The sequence below is a fragment of the Branchiostoma belcheri genome, unplaced genomic scaffold, assembly GCF_001625305.1.
Source record: "Branchiostoma belcheri isolate BF01 breed outbred unplaced genomic scaffold, Haploidv18h27 scaffold222, whole genome shotgun sequence".
Taxonomy (NCBI): Eukaryota; Metazoa; Chordata; class Leptocardii; order Amphioxiformes; family Branchiostomatidae; genus Branchiostoma; species Branchiostoma belcheri.
In genome coordinates, this window is record NW_017803736.1 from 146,582 (window position 1) to 171,592 (window position 25,011).

A 25,011-nucleotide genomic window follows, 5' to 3' on the forward strand; every position below is an offset into this window, starting at 1 on the left:
AAAGCAAGCTATTTCGTAACTAGAATGACGCTATGTTGAAGAAAACAGTCCTTTTTACGTTTGATACAAGTGTAAAGTTGGTCAGAACAAAGAAATATTTTGGGTGTCTCGTGCCGACCCCAGAAAGACCTGCGTACTTGGTGGAGGAGAACATGGCGCCTAGCCGGCATAGAGTAGAGTGGAGTAGATGTCAAATCAAGCAGGAGTTCCACGGGGAGCCATGTAGGGTTGCCAGCCGGAGCTTCTATTGCGTGCGATCTACGTTTGATCATAAAATCCTTCCCCCCCCAAAAAAACGACCGATTCGGGAACGCTTGAAAAAGACGCTAGGTATTGCCTGTGCTATACTAACTTTGGTACATGTGTAGTTTCCTTTAAATACACATTAACGAAAATGCTTGTTTTATTTGATTAACCATCATAGTATCAATTTGACAGTGGAGGCATTGGGGTCACAGAAGACTTGTACTATTTGATCCAACTACTCCAATAATTTTCTAAAAATAATCCCAGTACCAGGATATTTAATTGGAATGGCCTACCATATACGTTTAGCATAAGTATCTACATATCTTAGCAATGGTGTGCGTAGAATGTCTAAGAAAGCAGCCAGCACAACTCAGAAACTCGCTAATATCTAACATCATAACAGACATATTGTGTAGACCAATCCTCGGAAGGTAGAAAATTTATTTTTGCCGCCAGAAAGCCGACCCATCGTCCTTTGCACGTAAAACGACCCTCGATTTGGTGAGTGCCACCTTTTCCCTCCCCAGCTAGTTATCACCATGACTGTTTTGTGACAAATTGAACGGCAGTTAAATTACTATCAACTTTCACTCATGACAAGTTGTCAGGGCATATTGGGACTAGATATTCTGTAATATATTCAAGGAGAAAATAGAGAATGACAATTCCTGTTGCACTATTCAACTCTATTTGGGTTTTTGACGACTGTTATATATCGTACTGATCTACTAGTTCATGTACCAAAATTCCAACGCACCCTGCCATGTTTGCACTTGTAAACACAGACGTTGCGCCTTTTTTTTACAAGCGGTCATATGCATTCAAACTGATCTACCCTGCCACATTTGCACTTGTAAATACCGACATTGCTCTCTTTGTACAAGCGGTCACGCAGCTACCCCAGGATTCCTCTCTTCAGAGAACAGGTGACGACAGATCACTGGCCAATAATGACGGGCAGACCGTGCAATCATTTTAAAGGAGCCGTTACTGACAAGCAGAGCGGAACACATATTTGAAGTATTCCCTGGTAGTCCGCTGTTAAAAACAAAGTTTAGAAAGGGCTTTTAGAGTCTATTTTATACATTGGAACTTAAAAGTTAATCTAGAAAAAGACCCAGATAATTCTCTTTACTAGTAAGGGTGGTCGATTACCAATGAACTTTTTCCTTCTTGTTCAATGATAATGTAATATAAAATGTAATGTCATATTGTTATCTAGGTACTGTGGTAAGTGCAGCTGGTACGTTCAAGGCTATTAAACAAGAAACATTTATGCAGCAAGGGACTAAAATCTTTGTTCTGCATCAGGGAATCAAAGGTGCTGCCTCCCTAACACACGTGAAAAACAAGCTCTTCGACTCCTGTATTAAACCTATCTTACTATACGGATCTGAAATATGATGGGGTTTCAAAAGCCAACAATTTTGCCCTATTGAATCGGTACTTTTAAAATGTTGCAAACAATCACTAAACGTCCCCAAAACAGCTAGTAATTTTGCATCACTGGCAGAACTAGGAAGATGCCACATTCACCTAGAGGCCACTCTAAATACCATCAAGTATTTCATTCGACTCTGTAAAAACGTACCAGCTGACACCCACCCTACAGGCAGACGCTCTTCTATGTCAAGTAGATTAAGAAGCATCGAGTACAACATGTTCGGCGTCCGGTGTACGCAAAACTCTAGAGAAATGTGGTTATGCTTTCGTCTGGCAAAACCCCTAATCAAAAGATATCTGTTTTCAGAAATTTCTATCCAAAACCCACAACGATAACAGAATTGCAGAATATAAAGACTATCAAAACATTCTTATAACGAAGAAGAATATCTTAAATTAGCAAATGTACGTCGTAGATCCACCATTACAAATGTTACGTTCGTCTCACATCATTATTCTCTTTACTTCCTAGTTCAAGGACAAAAAAGGCACTGGTTTAAGCTTTTTCTGCACCAGGAATGTAGAGTCCAACCCAGCCGTACATCATATTATCTTCTCTTGGTAACTTCCATCCATCCTAAGTCACATCCATCTTTTAAAACTGGAATATTAATACCAAGGATTAAAACATGACAACATATTTTATATATATTATTCATTAGTGATTTGTTTACTATAATATCGCTGATAATTTTATATCTGTTTCTGTGATGACTTGTGATTCAGGTCCTCAACCTTGACTTGTTTTAAAGCAATCCATTGCATCGTTGTTTATTATAATATTCTGTGTAATTGTGACATCTAAAGACTGTACGTGTATGTTGTAGGATTAATTCTTATACAGACATACCTGAATTTGTAGGAAAGTTGTAGATACATGCATTTGGACTAGAATCATTATAATTATGTTAAGAATAAGTTGTTCAATGTTGGTACATCCGACTACCAGTTATGACAAAGTTTTATAAATATTGCTTGTGTCAAGCATCAGCGCGTGCAAACCTGTCTAACCCTCGGGTGACGGGGAAGAACAGACAATAAAAAGAATAGTGTTTTCATATATCCAAGGTATTGCCTAGCCTCCTTTCTGGCGTCCCCGGATCGGTGTTTTTGTGTGTGTGTGGGGGGGGGGTATTTTCTGATCGAAAAATGCTCGCTACGACCTGAATTATTACGGGGGTCTCTTTAGAGGGAGATTTGTTTCTGTTTAGCCGAGAATAATGCTAAATCGGCGTGGTTACGTGTCAGAGACCCACACAACACACTTCCGGATGGATTGAACCCCGAAGACACTATGAAACCGCATATAACTGAAAATTCCCCCGAAAAATTCTTTAAAGCAAGCATTTCGTAACTAGAATGACGCTATGTTGAGAAAAACAGCCTTTTTACGTTTTGATGCAAGTGTAAAGTTGGTCAGACAAAGAAATATTTTGGGTGTCTCGTGCCGACCCCAGAAAGACCTGCGTACTTGGTGGAGGAGAACATGGCGCCTAGCCGGCATAGAGTAGAGTGGAGTAGATGTCAAATCAAGCAGGAGTTCCACGGGGAGCCATGTAGGGTTGCCAGCCGGAGCTTCTATTGCGTGCGATCTACGTTTGATCATAAAATCCTGCCCCCCCCCAAAAAAACGACCGATTCGGGAACGCTTGAAAAAGACGCTAGGTATTGCCTGCGCTATACTAACTTTGGTACATGTGTAGTTTCCTTTAAATACACATTAACGAAAATGCTTGTTTTATTTGATTAACCATCATAGTATCAATTTGTCAAAACGGACTTCACTTTTGAGAAGTACCTTTCATCAATCCAAAACAAATCATTTGTTGCTAACATAACCAAACTGCGAATCAGTGCACATTGTTTAGAAATAGAAAAAGGTCGTTATAAGAATGTACCAGCCACTCAGAGACGCTGTCCTACATGTAAACATACTGTTGAAGATGAATGTCACTTTTTATTATCTTGTCCCATGTATACTGAAGAAAGGTTGACACTTATGAATATGATTTCACGTAACTCAAACATTACCTTACCTAAGACAAGCTCAGATACTTTTAATATACTGATGTCATGTCCTGAACCAATATCCTTGTATATAGGCCAATTCATATCCTCTGCTCTTCAGAAAAGAAACAACATCATCTGTGACACCTTGAACTGATGTTAACATTGTACCCATGTTCCATATATATTGTATAATTCAGCACTCACAATTATAGGGTAGCGTTAGAATAAGGTTTCTAGAAGTAGTTTTTAGTATTGTTGTTATCTTTTGATTTAAACACTTGCCATACATTGTATCCATTGCAATTGTTGCGCAATAAAGATTGATTGATTGATTGATTTGACAGTGGAGGCATTGGGGTCACAGAAGACTTGTACTATTTGATCCAACTACTCCAATAATTTTCTAAAAATAATCCCAGTACCAGGATATTTAATTGGAATGGCCTACCATATACGTTTAGCATAAGTATCTACATATCTTAGCAATGGTGTGCGTAGAATGTCTAAGAAAGCAGCCAGCACAACTCAGAAACTCGCTAATATCTAACATCATAACAGACATATTGTGTAGACCAATCCTCGGAAGGTAGAAAATTTATTTTTGCCGCCAGAAAGCCGACCCATCGTCCTTTGCACGTAAAACGACCCTCGATTTGGTGAGTGCCACCTTTTCCCTCCCCAGCTAGTTATCACCATGACTGTTTTGTGACAAATTGAACGGCAGTTAAATTACTATCAACTTTCACTCATGACAAGTTGTCAGAGCATATTGGGACTAGATATTCTGTATAACAAAAGTATAGAAGAGGTAAACCAGGCAAAACTACTGGGGATGTGGTTGGATAAACAGCTGACCTGGGGTCAACACGCTGAAAAAGTTCAATCTAAAATGACAAGCGCACTAGCTGCATTGACAAGATCAAGGGAATTCATTACAAAAGAAACGTTAAAAACAGTCACACAGGCACTTGTTCTAAGCCATTTGGATTATTGTTCGTGTTTGTTGTCGGCCTGTCCACAATCTCATTTGAACAAACTTCAAATTATTCCAAACAAAGCTGTCAGATTGGTTTTAAACGCCAAGTACAACTCCAGCTCGGACAATATGCACCGAATATTACAATGGCCCAAAGTTAATGACAGATTGTACACAGGAACACTCTCCATGTTTAATAAACTTCTAATGGCCAAGCGACCAGAATCCATCTACAAACGTTTACAAAGAGTCACTGACACATATCAACATAACACACGCTTAGCACACAGAGGTGGCTTCAAATTACCAAAGCCGAAAACCGCCTCAGCCAAAGAACATTCCTGTATCAATGCATCAAAACTTACAACTTATTTCCTGAACACATCAGATTGTCTGCACCTACAACTTTTAAGAAACATATCAGGGATTGGCTGAAAACTAAAGTGGACACTTCCCAACCTCTGCAATCATGGTGGTAGTGCGACGACTGATGTATAGAATTACTTGTTCTTAACTGTATTGAGACCTCTGACCTCTCAGGAGTTTTATACCCTATGTTGTATTCTCATTTCCCATGTCGCATTTCATTGCTATGTTGCATTTTATTTGCCATGTTGTATTTAAGTTACGTTCGCTTCTTGTATATGTATGTATGTATAGTATAATGCAGTGTTTGTATTCAAACGACTCCAGGAAGACTAGCGTTGTATTATTGTTGTACGCACTAATGGAGATCGATCAAATAAACAAATAAAGATATTCTGTAATATATTCAAGGAGAAAATAGAGAATGACAATTCCTGTTGCACTATTCAACTCTATTTGGTTTTTTGACGACTGTTATATATCGTACTGATCAACTAGTTCATGTACCAAAATTCCAACGCACCCTGCCGTGTTTGCACTTGTAAACACAGACGTTGCGCCTTTTTTTACAAGCGGTGATATGCATTCAAACTGATCTACCCTGCTACATTTGCACTAGTAAATACCGACATTGCGCTCTTTGTACAAGCGGTCACGCAGCTACCCCAGGATTCCTCTCTTCAGAGAACAGGTGACGACAGATCACTGGCCAATAATGACGGACAGACCGTGCAATCATTTTAAAGGAGCCGTTACTGACAAGCTGAATGGAACACATATTTGAAGTATTCCCTGGTAGTCCGCTGTTAAAAACAAAGTTTAGAAAGGGCTTTTAGAGTCTATTTTATACATTGGAACTTGAAAGTTAATCTAGAAAAAGACCCAGATAATTCTCTTTACTAGTAAGGGTGGTCGATTACCAATGAACTTTTTCCTTCTTGTTCAATGATAATGTAATATAAAATGTAATGTCATATTGTTATCTAGGTACTGTGGTAAGTGCAGCTGGTACGTTCAAGGCTATTAAACAAGAAACATTTATTGTTGGGACAAGTTGGCTGGTTTCACCCTTCTGTCCGCCTTACATTGCGACTCCTGAAAAGAATAAGATGTTGGATTACTATCCACTTTCATTGATAAGTTGTCAGAGCACATTGGGGCTTGATATTCTGTAATATTTAGTCGAAAAAAAGGGAAACGACAATGCCTGTTTGATTCTTTCTGGGTTGCACTATTAAACTCTCTTTGGGTTTTTGACCAGTGTTATCGTGCTAATCCAGCCGTTTTGTCAAGACTCATCTATTTGACGTAGTGTAGGGGAATTTGGGACCCCTCGCACTGTGGATGATTACAATTATTTTAGTACTAGGATTTTCTTTAAATTGACTTACGTGTACTCAAGGTTTGTGTCTTTCCGTCATCCCCAGTCATTTCTACCGGAAATTATTTTCTATGTGGAATTATCCTACGTGAAAATTCCATATTTTGTGCATTGGATTGGGCAAAGAAATAACAATTCTTGTTTTGATTTCTCCAAAATCAAAGAGTTTGAAGAAACAACACCCAGTTGATCTTGTAGCCGAAAGTATCGCATATACAGTTATCTGACTTCCTAATTATTCCTTGGAAGAGACGAACACTGAGAGTGTGCAGTCTAAGTTAAAAACCAAATAGCTCGACTACAACTGCAGTCGAGGTCGAGTCGAAAGCAACGCACATTTAACAACAATTTTTATGGGCTAAACCTCGACTGCTTAAAGAAAGTTGTATATAGAACCTCAAATACACCAACCACAAACATTACCAATCCTTTCTTGATAACAAAAGGTTGGGTCAACGCAACAGTCTACCCTTTATTTTTTTTATAACAACCACAACCACAAACATTTCCAAATACTTTCTTGATAACAAAAGGTTGGGGCAACGCAACAGTCTACCCTTTATTTATTTATTTATTTTTGACTCACGTAGGCTGAAGTGAACGGTCAGCATTTTGGTGTACGATACTCCACTAACTTATCAACTAGTAGTATTGGATAACTGCTATACTTATGCCGGGCAATCTTGCCATTGATTTTGTTTTTATGTGCAAAATTGCGAATTCATGTTGTTTGAAACTTCTGCGCATGCCAACTTGAGGCGAATACGGCATGTCTACATATCAGCATGACAGCCATTGGCATGACAGGTTTCTTTCAAGTTCTTCCAAGAAAACAGCATAGACGTGGCCATGCATCCGGTGGCACGATGGACACGTGTACGTAGCGGCTTGACTTCGAAGCTATAAAAGGGGCTGACTTCAGCCACGCCGGCAGATTGCGAGGAGACGACGACTCGTGGCTCCAGATCAAGACACCGTCTTCCCGCCACTGACGCTTCAGAGACAGAGTCTTCATCTTGACCAACCAACTGCAAGGTGAGATACGCGGACCGTCATGTTGCACAGTGCATTTTGGTTGTAATTTGTAAAAAAAATGATACTAATAATAATTTAGCATAGCTTTTAGGATTTGTATTTAGAAAGTTTTTTTGCAGGTCTAGAATGAGAATTACATGTATAATTACGGTGATAAATTGGTGGTACATGTGTTGATGTTGGAATATTGGCGCACCAAATCCTTAGTGAGCTTTTGGCACACATTTAGACCGATAAGCCAGAAAGCCTCGGTGGGCGTCACTCCACAGTCTGAGAAAAGAAGGAGGTGTAAAGTGCCTTTCCTAAGGTCACAACGCCGGGGCAAAAATGATTGTGTGTGTAGTCAACACTGGTACTTTACTTCTAATGTCATAGAAACCTTTTGACTGAGGAGTCTACATTGGCTACAAACCTTATAGGCGCCACCCCAAGACCCTTTGGGCATGTTCGGTTCCCAGTTTGGACCACTGTTTCCTGTTATCTATGTTCTATGTTTGCTGCCCAGAACCTTGTATTTCACTAGGTAACTTCCCACACGCGTATTCAGCCTTGCGATATTGCAGCAACCGTTTGAAAAGGCGACGACCGTTTACGAGACAGAAATTAGCCTCTTCGCCATCTACCGAGGCCGGGTTTCTTACACCTATTTCACGAGACGGCTCCGACAGCGCTGACGTCGAGACCACATCGCCGACCCACGCCTCCTTATCGACGCCAGCCCCCGGGCCGCGTTACCGGTACCACATCCAGCCGCTCCATTGTCACCTCGCCTGAAATCGACTGGCCGACCCTTACACTTTGTTTTAGTTCTTCAGTCCGTTCTCAATTGGAAAATTTCCACGAATGTATCTGCTGGCATTTTGTCGGGTCGTAATGTTTGATTCACTACGATCCTGAGTCTTTCGTGTGGGGTAACTCCTTATCAACGGTCTCCGTGCTTACAATAGCTCACAATATTTCATAGAGGTATGAAGTCTTGGCGTACTCTCTTAGCCTCGAGTTGGTGGGGTCGTTCAGATAGTTATGGAACTTGTATTCCTGTTTTAGGTTGCTGGTCACTCTTGACTTTCTTGAAGTCACGTTGTCTGTCTATCAGTAAGAAGGTTTTGTTTTGGACGGGAGTTTCTTTCTGTGTTTGTAGCAGTTTGACACTCTCATCCTAACGGGCTGTCATTTTTGACCGCCGGTCGGACTTTTTTACCTGACCCCAGCGCTGGTCCCAATGTTCCTAGCCTCGCTGGCAGGCCCCATGCTGGTACGCCTCGCAGTAGCGCGCCCTGTTGTGATCGCGTGGGAGGCGGGTCGGTCCTCGTGTTGTGGCAGAAGCGCGGGAAGCAACAGCCTGAGTGCGATAATGGTGTTCTCTGTTTTCGTCAATGGTATCCTTGTCTGCCCAAGTTCACGTGTCGTTCTCCATCGAAAGAAAACGGCAGCATGTGTTTCACGCAGAATTTCCCAGTCATAATAAACGCATCAAACATCAAGTCTGCAAGATGTTGTAGCTTAACTTTCAGCGATCCCTTGAGACGTTTCTTCTCGAGTTGGTTCTTTACGTTAATTGCGGCCATCGCCCCCTTATCCTTGCCGGGGAAAATAACATGATGGTTTGGCCAGTCCACTTTAACCGTCCTCGAAACACAATCATTAATGGTCTTATTGCGACCACTCTTGTTACCTCGACGCCGCGACTTGGCACCTTGACTTCCCGTTTCCCGACGAGAAATAGACGCGAGGGAGGGAGCTGATGCGTCGGGACATTTCCCCCCGTCGTCCGACGAAGAAGACAAGCGAGAGCGGCGAGAATTGCGGGCCACCGGAGACACCCGAGACGGAGAGCACAACAGCGAGAGGCTGATCTGTCCGTCGTTTGACGGGACCTTTTTCTTTGACGACCCTGACGTTCTCGTTTTCCCAAAACTCTTATCCAAGGTCTGCTCCACCCGTCGCTGCCCGAGGCCTCTGGCAATGACGGTAGGCCACGACGCATTTCCCGGGGCCGTAAGGACCAATGTGCCCCCTCACCGACAACCTGCAGACGGTTCAGGCTTTAGGTTTAGTTGTCGCGAAACCGAGAATGTAGATAAAGAGAAAAAATATAATTGAGAGTAGAGAGAACAGCGAGGCAACGTGCGCGCCCTCGCCTATCTCCTGGCCGAGTGTCAGAGTTGAAGACGAGACCACATGTGGCCAGGCCGTGGGCTGAAGCGAAAGAAGGGCTAACAGGAAGACAGAGATGCCGTGCGAAAAAAAAGACACTGGTTATACGAGTCTCTGGCTGCATTTACTGAATCTATGATCTTAGATATATAGATATATTTCCAAACATAAGTAAGCCCGTAACAGTGTAAGCGTGTAAATTTCTAGATGTACTGTACATAGTGCTCCCCCTCCTCCCCAACTAGGCGGAAAGTGTTGTCATTCATTTCGCAAGACCCGCATTATAAGAAATAAGAAATAAGAAATAAAAATAATAAATGTTGTGAAGTCGCGTTATAAGAAATAAGAATAAGAAATGTTGTGAAGTCGCGTTATAAGAAATAAGAATAAGAAATGTTGTGAAGTCGCGTTATAAGAAATAAGAATAAGAAATGTTGTGAAGTCGCGTTCCTCAGGGCAAACGCACGCGTACACACACGAATCATCTAGTCACGTCAAAACAAACATACACACACACACACACACACCTACTAGCACGCGGTCAATACTATGAAATTGTTAAGAGGTGTGAAAAGGGTTAATCCTCGTCGCAGGTTTAGATAAGGACTTAATCCTCGTCGCAGTCTAATAAGGTCCGACGCATTGAAAAACCTCCGACGCATTGAAAGACCTCCGACGCGTTTGTAAAGCCCGACGCGTTTATAAGGCCCGACGCAGTTATAAAGTTCGACGCAGTTATAAGGTCCGACGCAGTTATAAGGCCCGACGCAGTTATCAGGCCCGACGCGTTTGTAACCCCCGACGCAGTTATAAGGTCCGACGCATTTTAAAGTCCAACGCAGTCTACAGCACCGAAGCAATTATAAGACGGCCGAAAGCAATCAGACGACATTGGGAGCTGTATTATATCGTCAACGCACAGTAATTTTGTCGGGACGAAAAACCGACGTTTGCGGCCGTAAACTACACTTAAGCCAAAACTTCTTCAAAAGCATGCTGTGTCAGTTACGTCGTTGTGGTTGCTAGATTTTGATGTCATACATTTTTAACCCCCTGGCCAAGCATGTTAGGCCATAGCAAGTAAAATTATGGATGTCATCTTCCGCAGACTTTAAATCTAATGCGACAGGGCGAAAAAACAAGGCAGGCCAAAGAAAACAAGGTTTCTACATTTTCAAATTTTGACACCATAAACCGTGTGAAACAAGAAATGATGCCTGAATTGTGCTAGGTTTACTGTCAACTATTACAACATTCATTTCTCACTGAAACAACCATATAAATAAAAGATTTCAATAATTACACGAATGATTTTGATTCGGTGGGAACATTACATATGCACAGCCTCAATCACATATAAAAGGAATGAAATACACCACTGCATCAAGTCAAAAATAAAATATTTAATCAGAGCCTTGTCTTTTCACCTCGCTTCATATTTATCTGCCATCCACGTTCCGGCACTGTCAGGGGGCATCATAATTGTTCTTCTCCAAATTCAGACGAAAAATAATGCGCGCACTGATTTCATCCGTAAAAAAAGTACTTGCTGTGGCCTTACTACCGTAATGGTACATGAGATAAAGCCCAAGTGTACGGGTGAGTCTAGTTCTGAATGTGTTTGTTTTACCTTACTAAAGGCCTCTTACCTGTGAATCCGAACAATGGAAAAATAAACTGACCATGCACCAGTGCCGCCAGAGGATACCAAAGGAGTTTGACATGTCTGATAACATGATCCAAAACGCCCTAGCTAGAAACAAATGCACAAAGAAATCTGTAGTTCGTAACGGTATTGAGCTCTAGCCAATAAACCAGAATAGACCCCGGTGTTGTTTCCCAAGGGTAAAAGATTGGTGACTAGGTAGGATTCAAACCTGCGACCAGTGGTCTGAGCCGAACACGCTACCGTTTGGAATGAAGGAATGAAGCTTTACAAAACAGCAAATATGTGGGTCTCTGAGTGTTTGTTTTGTAGAAAACCGACCTGACGTGCATGAAAAACAACGTCAACACCACTGTCGTCTGCATTTCCCATGATTCCCTTGGGACCACATTGATTGCGTAAGCCGGGTCTTCAGTGGAAACACGGACTGATAGTGTTAGATAGTCCAGGAATTATGTCTTAACTGTAATGATAAGTTCACGGACAGTGAAAACAGTGAGCATAACAGTACAGTGAAAAAAATTAGGAATTACAGCACAATCGCAATTGTACTGTCCAAAGAACGCTAATATATCATAAAATTCTATTCTTATTTTCATTTACTTAATTTCGTCACCAATGCCTAAAGACAAAAAAATACCAATGCTTTCTAACTTAGGGCACACTGTCTAGCGTAGCCGCATTCACGAAGGTATATTCATGAAAACGTCTCACAGAGTTTGTCGTAACACGGAGAGTGAAGTGCCCCCCCCCCCAAACAAAAACCTTTTCCTGCCCTACCGTTGACCTATTACCCATCCTAAACCTTCTTAGCGTCCTATTTAGAACAGAAACGTTTCCTTACCTATTACGACTCTGGACGAATCCACATAGTTTCAAACTATCGTTCAGAATTTGACAGATGAATTTGACAGAGGAAAGTCTGTGTCTGTCCTGCAATGTTTATCCACTTCTTCATTCTGGAGGGACCAACAACCGCAGAAATATTGACTCTCAGTAGTCTACCATTGTAAAGCTTGAGAGGTAATACTCAAAGGGGTTGGAATTTTCAAGACCATGTAAACAGAGTGCTCAACTCAGCGTAACGGGGCTATTCAATAACTGTAGGGCGCTGCCAAGCCACGTTGACAGTCACACGTAATGCGATACTCATAATGGACGCTAGAGGGCGCAATATACTAGTAGCTGCATCGACAGCTGACAGCCAAACAATCCGACTTTCCAGTTTCACCGAGTAAAAGTGACTAGAAGATAATCATATCGACATTTTGTACATTGATGAGAATGTGCTAGATAAAGGATAAGTCTGGGATGACATACCGTGTCTTAGTTGTCGTATTCATTTATTGGTTGACCAATAATTTCTCATCTACTAGGGGTGCTTAACCAAGAAGTTCGGTGTTCTGAAAATTCTGGTCCGGCTGAAAAAATCGGTCCGGGCGTGACCTAAAGAAAGTCTGTACGTGCAGCGGTAAACATAACTCTGACTTCATTAAAGTGATAGTGTACAAAGTTAAGCTGTAGAACTTCTAGGTTTAGGAACATTGAAGTATTTATCCATTTAGTGTAGAGTTATGAACTTTAGATGCCTCATACCCCGAATTCAACCATTTAAGGATGCAATGGTACAATGCCCTATAATGTCTTGTGAAACTTATTCTTTTGCTAAATCATAGCCAAAGTAAACTGCAACACCTGAAATAATTGGCCCCACAGTTCACACACCGTTTACGACCACAGTGTATTCTTGAGAAATTTCAGCCACTAGTGCAGCTTGTATTTACGGGTCTCGTTGTGAGAGCATAATGTAAGTCTACAAATTTCCGCGGTGTATTTAGATTCGCGGAATTCGCGGGGACCTTTGTACCGCGAATCTATTTCCCCGCGAATATGTTTTGCGTAAGTGTGCCCCCTCCCCACATGCATTCACGACGAATCCACATAGTTTCAAACTATCGTTCAGAATTTGATAGAAGAATTTGACAGAGGAAAGTTTGTGTCTGTCCTGCAATGTTTATCCACTTCTTCATTGTGGAGGGACCAACAACCGCAGAAATATTGACTCTCAGGAGTCTACCATTGTAAAGCTTGAGAGGTAATACTCAAAGGGGTTGGAATTTTCAAGACCATATGAACAGAGTGCTCAACTCAGCGTGACGGGGCTATTCAATAACTGTAGGGCGCTGTCAAGCCACGTTGACCGAGTCATACGTACTGCGATACTCATAATGGACGCTAGAGGGCGCAATATACTAGTAGCTGCATCGACAGCTGACAGCCAAACAATCCGACTTTCCACTTTCACCGAGTAAAAATGACTAGAAGATAATCATATCGACATTTTGTACATTGGAGAGAATGTACTAGATAAAGGATAAGTCTGGGATGCCATACCGTGTCTTAGTTGTCGTATTCATTTATTGCTTGACCACAGAGGGGTGTGCGGTCTTGATAAATTCTTTGGTTAAAGCCCTAAGCCTAGTCCTGCGTTGTTTTACACATGCATCTTCTGTATGCGAGGCGCAGCAGTTGTTGTTTGGAGGGTATTTTTAGTACGCGTTCACACTACACGTGATCGGCAACTTCCGAGTGGGCCAGTGGGCCAGCGTCCTCTTGCGCAATCTTTGTTTTGGATGTTTTCGGCGTATATTACGACTTCATAACTTACAAATACCGCTATATACTGTCTCAGACGTTCTCAACATGCATTTTTACCGTGGGTACATGTAATGGGCTGCAGATGAAAATGTTGACCTGTGTTAACACTACCAGGAACGCTAAATCACATAAAATTCAACACCATCAACTATACATAACAAACAACATATAAAAATATACAATAAAAAGCCCGGAGGTATAAAATCTCAGATTTTATACAGCTGAGATCTCTTCTTGTTAGATCGCTGCTTGTAGTTAACTAGTTTGGCGTCCATTTCCGGCGCGTACATGCCACGTTTGCAATGACTACAGGACGTCCTTTTTTGGCGACGCCTCAAGGGTGGAGCCGTTGGTATAGTATTGCGATTGAGTTGAGAATTCCACGAATGCATTCCCCAGGGAATTAAATTTGTCAACAAGATAACTCAAGAACGGCTGGTTGGATTGGTTTCATACTTGGTGGGTCCGTAGGGTGTGACTAAATCTGGAAATAATGAGATTTTTGATGCTTGGGTTTGATGCTTTGATGCTTGAGTTAACTGTGTTACAATTCTGCAAATCAGTATCTAATTTGCATAATTTATGCAGAAATTCTGCTGTGTTCAATATTAGGGCTACGAAACAATTGTGACATATGTTATTGAAAAGACAAGATCTTTGGCAGATATTGATTATGTAAATGAACTAATTTGCATAATTAATGGGAACTATACAATGTGATAGTGGTAATTGCCGGGAATTTAGTATTTATCATACTTCATTGCCATAGTGCAGTAAAGGTGAAGATCACTAAACACAATTTATTCAAACCCGGTCCTAATTTGCATAATTCATGAGGAAATGCTAAAATATCTCTCAAATTAAGAGTATATTTGTTAGTAAATCCTCGTGGGAAACTTATGACTGGCTCACGTACATAAACAAGCATCTCCATCAACAATGGCCAAACAGACACCATGATCATCACTCACATCAAAAGAGAATCACGTCGCCGAGGCATGTTTTAAACGCCACTTTATTTTAATTGCAGGTGACCTACCGGAGAGATGATGGACCCGCGTGTGTCGCTGCACGTGTGGCTGCTCGTCCTCGTCATTATGGGCACCGGCGTGACTGGTCAGGGTAAGGTTTTCTTCAACATTTTTTTTATACTGTGTTTTTGTTAGATGCAAGTCTGCACATATCATAAAATATCTCAAAATAGGCTGAATTATACGAGACTTGACAAGGACATTTCGTTAGCGAGACGAAGGCACAATTTAGTAGAAAGTGACACAGACGTCTAACCAAAAATCATGACGCCAACCTGCGGATTGACTATTTTGTCGCAGAGCTCTGCAGAGGTATCGCTGAGGGCTGTACGAACAACCATGGAGGTTGCTCAAATGCCTCACTCACTCACTCACTCACTCAGCTCATCATGCCCCTCCAGGGGGCGTAGCGCCTCTGCATACGGCCCTCCAGGACTGCCTGTCTCTGGCTGCCACCCAGGCGGTGGTGATGTCCAGTCCTGCAGCCTGTAGGTCCGTAGACAGCAGGTCCGTCCAAGTGCGCCTCGAACCCTTGCGATTCGGCCGAAGGGGCGGAGACGAGCTGAGCGGATCTTGCTGGACAGTAGGGGCTGGTTGGTTTGCTCTCTCAGGGTGTCGGTGGAGTCGAAGTAATCCAAGCGGCGCTCCTGGGCAGCAGTTAGGTTTCAGGTCTCGGCCCCGCACAGGGGATGGACAGCAAAAGGCTATTGTACATGAGTTTTGTTCGGTAAGAAATGTTCCCGCTGGCCCAGACAGTGTTTAGGCTGGCAATGGCAGAGGCGGCTCGTCCGATACGAAGCTGGATGTCAGAGTCGCTCTTGCACTCGGTGGTTATGGTGCCTCCAAGGTAGTAGAATCTGTCCACGGCCTCAATAGGGTTGGAGTTGATCACTAACCCGGCTGGGGGGGGGGTGGAGGTAGTCGTTGAGGCATTGGTTTTGTTTTCAGCTGATCACATCCATGTCCACATCCATGGCCTGCATTGCGAGCTGGAGTAATAGTATATCCAAAGCACATAGTAGTTGAACCTGTACGTTTGGTAGTTTACATTAGTATATAAAGTTAGATATCTTTGTAATTTTGACCCCTACTTCATGCATTACCTGTACATAGCTATAGAATAGCATACACGTAAAATAAAGGTGTTTCATTTATTCATTTTTTTCTTGCAGAAATTGACGAGTGCGACACCAACAATGGCGGCTGTGATCAGATTTGCACCAACACCATCGGCAGTTTCCAGTGCTCCTGTCTGGACGGCTTCAGCCTCAACACGGACGGATTCACCTGTGACGGTAGGAGAAAAAGTACAAAAGTAGCCAGAAGAAGTTTGTGCGTTTCATCTACATGATGCATTCATTGTGCCCAACATGTAGTGGTAGCTAAATCTATTAAATGGCTGTACTACAGTTGAATGGAATCTAGTACTTAATTTAAATGTGCTAATCTGCAATGGATACTTGCATGTACACTATCAAAACTACTTTGTGCAATTGTACAAAGTAAATGTCGAAATGTGTATGCAACCCAACAAATATCAATATATCACATGCAAACATCATCAAGTGGAAAATAACTTTTTCCAGGCCGCCGGGAATCACTGTTCATTTTGAATCTCTATTTTGTTATCCAGACATTTTGCTGGAAGGGCCGCCCCCACCACCGCCGATGCTACACCTAAGAGGCTCACCTCCACCACCACCACCACCACCACCAACCTTGGACTTAGGTACTTTTTAATAGGGGACCTAATAAATTAGGGGACCGATGGAAAGTTATTTTCTTTTACAAAAAGCATGGCGATGAGACAAGACAGGAACAAGAAAACCGTAGCAAATATATATCCATTTTAAAAAAGACTGTCCGGTTGATCCAAAGTTTCCCTGCCGGTGCCATTTTACACTGCAAAAAGACTGCAATGCTGTCGATATCAATGGCAAACTATCCGATTCCATCAAGATTTCTCTCAAGTTATTATTCAATAAAATGTCAGAAATACCAGAAACATTAACGCGTTGCATGTAAGGTTCAAGGAGCACACCCAACTAATGTGCACTTTACCACAATGACAACTATTGCTCTGGATCCGTTTATAGCATACTAGCAAAAATCGTTTTAAAAAGGAGTCCTCCTCAAATCAAAGTAGTTTCTCATTTCGTGTCTCTCTTCATCATTTAGGCGGCAACCTCCCCGAGTTGCAACAGCTTCTCACCGATGCAGTCGAAGGTTCCTACACCGTCAGCCCAGACTGCAGCGTTAATCTGGCTCTCAGCGGATGTCGACTCGACATGACTACTGACCCTGATCTCTGTCTGACTGTCCGCCTTCTCCTGTCAGAAGTCCTTCCAAATCTGTCGCTAGATGACTATAGTAGTGGTGTTGCTTCTGATCTGTTTGACGTTGCTGTGTCAGGTAGCTACGCTGATCGCTGTGAAGATGAATTATCTATTTCAGGAGGCACCACTCAGCCTATCACTATCGTACCTTCTGTCGTGACACTCGATGCATTTTCTATCCATGTAACTTATACTTTGCCGCCGTCACTCAATGCCACTGTTATTATAATTAGCGGTGTGTGGAGCATCGGTGATGTTGAATTCCTGGTGACGCTAGAAAAATCCGACGGTGGTTTTGCTCTTAGTGGCTCGGTAGCAGATCCTTCAGGTGTAACCACTGACAGGCTTATTTCTGGGCTTTCTTCGTTTGTTCCTGGTAATGCCATTAGCGAGTTATTCCACCCACTAAAGCTTGACAGCATCTCCGTCACAGACCTAAATGTTGTCGTTATGATTGCAGACGGTGGATACAGCTTGGAACTTAACTTCAAAACAAATATTCTGAACTCACAGGTTTTCTTCTTCCTCAGCTCAGTTGAGTCAGAGGATGGTTCAACTAGCCAGTCGTTTTCTTTGGGGATCTCTGTCAATTCTGTGCGCTTTGGCGATCTTATTCGAGATGTTGTCGATGAGAACGTTGTTGTTCCTATCATAAGTGACTTAGTTCTTTCCGAAGCGGCCTTGCTGGCAACGACTACAACACCAGAGCTCGACTATCCGGTATCTCTTTTGAATGAGGTGGCTTCAGAGCTGTCTAGTGGTTTGGGGATTGCCTTTAAGCTAAAGCTCTCCGACGATGTTCCTTTTGGAACCTTCCTTCTCGGTTTGGACGGCAACAGATACGTGTTTAAGGTCCTTTCAGAAGAAACAGTCCCAGTGAGTGCTCTACTGAGCAAGGCAATAACCTCCTTCACTTCCATCAGTCTTCCTCAACAGCTGCCTGCTGCAGACATTCTAGCTGGGTCCCTGAAGAGTTTCGAATATGATACCGATACAAAGGTCATGACAGTTTTTGCCGATATAGACGACTCTCTTGTCATAATAGAAAACATTTTCGTTCTTGAGGATCTAACAGCAACTTTCCAACTAGAAAAGGTGTCTCCATCCTCGGCCTCAGGAAATGCTTATGACTTTAATTTTGAATTAGACTCATTGTGGAATATTGGCCAGATATCGGTCAGATGTGGAATATCGGTCTCTAGAGATCCAAAAACATTTTCCGCATCTGGGTCTATTGAAGGTGAGTTGCCAGTAGGCACCCTGATTCAAGACTTCGGTGTATCGTTTATGCCATCAGGTGCATTGAGAGATATCCTGCATAGTATTGGCCTGGACGAGTTCTCTATCGTGGACCCCAGTGTAGCAGTCATATTTGGGAAGGAATTCGCTGTCCATGTTACCGGAAGTGCGGTGATCGGTGACTGGAGTAGTACTGTTGAGATGATAGTGGGCAGGGTGCAGTCCAAACTGGTTATGGCGGCAGGCGTGACGCTGTCAAACATCGGCATAGTTGAAGTGGTTAGCAAGCTTACCGGGGGTGCACTTGATATTTCAGTGATTCCAGGGGCAAGTATTTTGTCACATACAAGCGTTGCCTTTGTGGCGTCTCCCAGCACAATGCCGCGAGATCAGCACTTGACGATGTCTTCCCCGCTGCTTGCTGATGTAAACATTGCGCAAGGAGTTAGCATCGCAGCTTCTTTTACGCTTCCAGCAGGTTGTGGACAGGATATGTTTTGCAAAGTTGCGAAAAAGCTGCTCGGAGCTGATATTGAGCTCAAACTCCTTGCAACGTTGGCCACTGTGAGCGACCTGCACATGAAGGCGGTTGTTGGAACCCCGGTGACTCTAGCTGATGGTATTGAGCTGCAGGATGTAGGGCTTGAGATAGAGGTCGGCACTACTAATAATGCAATAGGCATAACTGGTTCGCTGGAGTTCGAAACACCTCCTGTGATCTTGAGGGGCGGAATCGGAGCCTCGCAAAGTGGAGGATACCTTAAAATGTCTATGGAAGGGATGTGGAATAAAGCGTTCGGAATAGATTTTCTTGCAATCGGTGACATCATCTTTGAGCTGTCCATCACTCCAGAAATCTCTGTCATCTCGTCATTGGAATTTGGGGGTCGTGCTATAATTGGATACCAAAACGACCCCAACGCTACGCCCATTGAGGGATCAGCGTACATAGGTGTGAACAAAATAGATTCACGACAGAACTATTGCTCGGGCTCTATAAGTGCGCTAACCGTCCCTGCCATTCTTCGCGCTTTCGGCCAAAGCTTTAAGCTTCCGTCTTTCCTGGAAGAAATTGGTTTTCCTGATGGAGTCAGTTTTTCTTTCTCCGCTCAAGGTAAAACCCTAGAGAATGGTGTTACCATTCCCCAGGGATTCTTCTTTAGCGGTACTTTGCAAATACTCTCCTTCAGAGTGAGTGCAGACCTAAAACTTGACCCAACATCCCTGTACGCCAAAGTGACGGTGGACGAATTTGACATAGGCAATGGTTTGATCCATATTTCTGGATCAAGCTCCAAAACTGGCCCTATACTGAAAGTCGACATCGGCTGGAGTCCAAAGCGTGCAAAGCTGCTTATCGATGGTAGTGTCACAGTTCTCGGCATCCACGCAAGCACAACAATCTCCATGGATTCATCCGGGACTTACTTCGCCATCGAAGGAAAGTTCCTCAATAAGTTTCAGGCATCTCTCGAGATAGAGGCCAGCTACGGATCTCTGAAGGAAGCTGAGTTCAGGGCAACCGGGACATTCAAGAACGACCTTTTCAGGTCTGTCAGTTGCAACCGCCTCTAGGGGGCACAACCCTAGATTATTTCACGTTTCCATTCGAATCTGTACACACTCAAGTCTAGCTACCGCCTCTGCTGGGGAATAATTCGGAAAGAAAATAACATGTGAAAGGATATCCTTTCAGTTGTAAGACCAACTGAGTATTGTTTATTCAACCTCTTTGCTTTTGGTACCTTAACATAAAAATATATTTTCATGCCAAAATTAATGCATAAAGTTGGGGCTTTTCACGTGAGGTAATCCCATAGAAAAAAATCCGTTAGAAATGACTGATGCTGGCAGAAAGCCACAGAACTTGTCTCTACCCGAGTCTTTATAAAGAAAATACCACGGACCCCGGCCATGAACTGGGTGTGTACAGTTTATTTCGAATTAGTAAATCTAAGTATTGTAATCATAATCAGAGTTCAATTTATCATAATTTAAAAGCATTGCTTCGTAGCTTAGTTGTTGCAATACTCCCTGAATGTTATTCAAGGGGACCTGAATGTTATTCAAGCTCACAATATTGAAACTACATCATCAAATAGTCTCGAATGGAAGAGTGGTAAGACTGACATTTCTGGAAAGACGTTGTGTCCTTGTGAAATGCACTTAACATGACTTCCCTCAACCTATCGTCTTTCTGCCCAAAATGTGTATCTGACTTCGATTGGGGAGGGACAAGGCAACAGAGGAATGTGTCCCGCCCTCAAATATCTTTCCAACACAGCTGATTAACAATCTATTGCCCCTACGGTCAAAATAAAGACTATGGAACTACCTTTATCTACCTCTACTTTACATTGAAATGCCACTTTTAAATGACTAAAAGAGACTGAAGCAGTATCCCATTTTCCAGTTCTCTGAGGGACAAGGTCGAGGGCTTCATGGACAACCTCGTGAAAGAAGCAAACAAGGCCCTAGACAGTGCCAGGAATGCCCTCAACAAAGTTACGAAAGCCTGTGATGCTGCAAAAAAACCTTTTAATAAGGCTAAGGCTAAGGTTAGTTGTCACACACTTCAATTGAAAGCTTCAGACCTGTGCACCAATCTAACTAACGAAACTAAATCAATGAAACATGAAAATGTACATCTGACGACAATTATTTTGCTACTTTCCAGACTCTAGAAGTAATCATTTTACCAAACTTTTTAATTCCACATTTATATTCTTCTAAATTTCTATGAAAAAGCAATTATTCGTATTTTCTAGCATCGTTAAAGCAACATTTTGCCTGTAGATTCAATAACAGAGTAATATCGAACATTTCAGCTTATTCTGTATGTCTTTAAAATCAAATACTGTCTCATACAATATTGTACAGGTTGACAGAGCACAGCGTGACTTTGACAAAGCAGTTGCAACGTTAAAAAAAGCAAGACGGGGCGTGGAGAAAGGAAAGAAAAAGTTCGACGACGCCGTGGCTTATTTGAATAAAAAGAAGCGAAGCTGCCGTTTCAAGAAGTGTAAATGGTGTAAGCAAATTTTTCTACAAATTTTTGAATTCCCCTGCAGCTACACATCTTATCTTACTATCAATGAGAACATCACGCAACCATATAAAATCTACTTTTAAACACACTGAGCTTAAGGGTAGTACAGATGTCTGCATGGAAATTGTTCCAATTTCATTTTACATGCAGGCGACTGAAGGTGATTAGTGTTGTTAGGTTTAGAAACTGAAGGTTCTTGGCTCAGATCCCAAACCAGCCTAACTTAATCCCTCACTTGATTCGTGTTTAAGGGGAGCCAGCCGCACCTGAAGCATGTTCAAGATGCCACCACACGTACCGAAAAAATAGGGTCCTTCCCGGTGTGCATGGATCAAATCTCACAGTGTGGTCTTAAACGTGGCTTTCGTTTTGTTACCGGTTCATCGGCTATGCGAAAAGAAATCAAAAGCATGCAACGGATCGGCTCCCAACTGCGTGGTACTTACATGTATTATTACGTCTACGAGAAGAGAAGTCTTTGAAACGGAGCCTGCGTTTGCTTTTAGAGTCAACTAATAAAGATATTGTACCCTAGTTTTTAACCATAGATAGAAAGAAGAAGATCCTAAGATTTAATCATAGATAGAAATGAAGAAAGGTAAATGTTAGAAATGAAACACGGACTGTGTTTTATGCAGGATTCATAGTCATATCATTTACGTGAATCTACCTGTTGTTGAATTGCAGGGAAAGTGAAATGCCATGCGAAAAATGCTCTCCGTGCAGCGTGTAAGGCTGCTCTAAAGGTAAGGTCAATCACGCAACTGTGGCGTCAGACTAAACACCTTTAAATGAAATGCCATTAAGTAATGAGAAGAGCTTCCATCCCAGTCATCTCACCTTTCATGTTGTATGCTATTCAAATCATTACAAAATTGGGAACAATTGTGCTTTAAAGGTCATATTCAAAGTCTCCTTTTCCAACAGATGTAAGGCCGTAAGGACGATATTTCTTTCCCATAGCCCCTTGTGACTATTTAGTTGAAAAAAATGTGACACTACATGCAGAATTGTTACCAAACTCTGACACATATGGTTACTCTGCTAACAAGATTGCAGAGGTGGCGGTTAAAAAGACCAAGAAAACGCTGAACGTTGCGAAACTGGCCGTCAAAGCCGCCCAGAAGATCGTGGACAAGAGCCGCTGGACACTTGACGCCGCAAAGGGCGTTTTGGAGGGTACAAAAGTCGCAGTACACGAAACATGCGAGTAAGTGGTAACCATTATAATAATGCGTGCAACAGTTCATATTAAGTTAAAATTTTAGTATTCGGGTCTCACCCTAAACTACCTAGTGCCTTGCTTAAGTCATCTTGATATCTTCGAGGTTTGCACAGGTCCCAAATTGAACACAAAGGTATCTAGATATTTAAAGGAAGTATGTAAAAGACCCTATACCCTATATCCTGATGCTATTTAAATATTTGTGATGGATGTAGATTAATTTGTTGTTGTTGAATGTCGGACAACTCGGACCACCATTTCCAACTCGGCCCAGTCAACACAACCCATGGTCAACTCGGCCCAACTGGTCAAGTCGCCCGAATACGGAATGCTAGTTTATAAGCGGTAGAAATTTTCGGGAAGTAATCTAACTCGTGGGAAATAAGAGTCTATGTAAAGTTTTGCAAGAACATTAAGTTCATAACGTTGGACAATTTATTTCATATCCGGTTCAGAAATGAGGTTATATGCAAGTTACACAGACAAGATTCGTGGCTGAGCTACATACAGAGAAGAAATATGACCGAGCTGATAGAAACAGAAAGCAGAACATTTTACAAAGACCTGGTATTTTAGTGGATATGCTCCTATGTACTGAGTTAAGCCCTGATGTCTTGCTTGTTTATTTATACAGCATCGGTGTCACCGCAGCAAAGGGGGTATTGACTGCCGTCAAGGAAACCAATAAGTTTGGCATAAAAGTAGCAGAGAAGGTAAACAATTAGGAAAATATAAGCATTAAAGCAATTATAGATGGTCAAAAAGGCTCCAAATTCAAACTATGTCAACCAAATTGGAATAAATTAGGTTGCAAAGTTTGCAAATAGGCTAACCTTTAGAAATTGCACTCAGTAATGTTGTTTAAATTGCCTCTTTTATAATCGCTCTATATTACATATTACTTATGTACACTGTACCCAAATGATCCCATGCAACAAGTTGACGTATGTACCAAGAAGGTCACATAATATGAATAACTTCCCCATCATTAGGTTTCCACTGGCGTGCTGGGAGGAGTGCTGGACATAAGGGAGATGGGCTTCAGTGCGACCGTGGCCGTGGCCAAGACAGGCAGCTTCGAAGGTTGGATGAAGGCCTCGTTCTTTGGAGATAATCCGGTGGTAAGTGTCTATGGTTAGCCACCAGATCATAATCAATAGACTAGTATCAATCAATCAATCAATCAATCAATCAATCAATCAATCAATCAATCAATCAATCAATCAATCAATCAATCAATCAATCATGTCATTCTTTTCACATGATCAAATAATCTTGATTTGCTTTTTTCAACCTTTAGGGAAGCTCTGATGGTGGTGTTTCTTCTGTGGTCTCTTTTTGTGACCGTATATCAGCCGTAATACCCTCATTTCTGCTGCCTGGAGAATGCTTTCCCGTCTTTGAGCATCCATGTTTCACAGCCATATGTCAAAATTGGCTTTAGTAATAGTATGCTAGTGTAAATGTGGACTCTCGCGTCTGTCCGCGTATATTGCGTCCTTTATACTAATACTAACTAATCTTGCCTCGGACGTATATTACGTCCTTTATAATACTAACTAATCTAAGAGCATCATTGTTTTCCACAGAGGATCAATATCAAAATCAGGATCTACTCTATCGAGGCTATGGCAACCGCCATTTGTGACTACATCAAGGATATCCTAGATGTATAAACACCCGGGACCGCGAACATGGAGAAAATTAACGGGGCTGCCATTGTTCAATCTTAACCGGCACCTCGCAATCCTTTAAACTGACAGAAATGAAAGTATTTTGCTTATGCTAGCTGCTATATTTCCCACTGCATATATATCATTGATGTGTATTCTAAGCTGCAATTTGAGCCTAGGGCAATTTGAGACCAGGACAATAGAGCCATCTGTTGGTGTAGGTATCATTATGATAAACATTAAGTATGGTGATAGATCAGGGCATGATTCATGTTTACAATGCATATTAACCCTCAAACACCCGATTTGGACCCCAGGAGTATATTTTTATGTGCTATTTGATAATTTTTTATTTGAAAAAAAATTCCTCCCGTGACTTTGTCAATAAACCTCTTCTTCAAGCTCTAATTTTTTTGGAGATCGACACAAATTTGTAAAAATAACAACGGGAAGTCTGATGTAAGACCCCAGCTATATTAAATTTTGTACTTTAAAAACACATGAAATGTTCGGATAT

General features: G+C 42.0%; 2 protein-coding genes across 2 annotated transcripts; both read left to right on the forward strand.

Annotated features, from left to right (window-relative positions):
• The first annotated feature begins 7,304 nt into the window (after window positions 1-7,304).
• On the forward strand, window positions 7,305-21,754 carry LOC109470387. Its single transcript, XM_019769325.1, has 8 exons — window positions 7,305-7,460; window positions 14,972-15,063; window positions 16,145-16,267; window positions 16,606-16,701; window positions 17,151-20,097; window positions 20,961-21,105; window positions 21,428-21,578; window positions 21,747-21,754. The coding sequence occupies exons 2-8, from the start codon at window positions 14,988-14,990 to the stop codon at window positions 21,752-21,754; spliced, it is 3,546 nt and encodes a 1,181-aa protein (XP_019624884.1). The 5' UTR covers window positions 7,305-7,460; window positions 14,972-14,987.
• A 522-nt stretch (window positions 21,755-22,276) lies between these two features.
• LOC109470388 lies at window positions 22,277-24,497 on the forward strand (the record flags this gene model as incomplete). The annotated part of the gene is made up of 5 exons (XM_019769326.1): window positions 22,277-22,342; window positions 22,649-22,806; window positions 23,456-23,534; window positions 23,814-23,942; window positions 24,411-24,497. Coding segments are annotated over 5 exons (519 nt in total), but the record flags the coding sequence as incomplete, so codon positions are not given.
• Between the last annotated feature and the right edge of the window lie 514 nt (window positions 24,498-25,011).

Coding starts and splice junctions, on each gene's coding strand:
- LOC109470387 (XM_019769325.1), top strand. CDS start 14,988: ATGATGGACCCGCGTGTGTCGCTGCACGTGTGGCTGCTCGTCCTCGTC. Junction 20,098..20,960: donor TTCAAGAACGACCTTTTCAG/GTCTGTCAGTTG, acceptor CCCATTTTCCAG/TTCTCTGAGGGACAAGGTCG. Junction 21,106..21,427: donor TTAATAAGGCTAAGGCTAAG/GTTAGTTGTCAC, acceptor AATATTGTACAG/GTTGACAGAGCACAGCGTGA.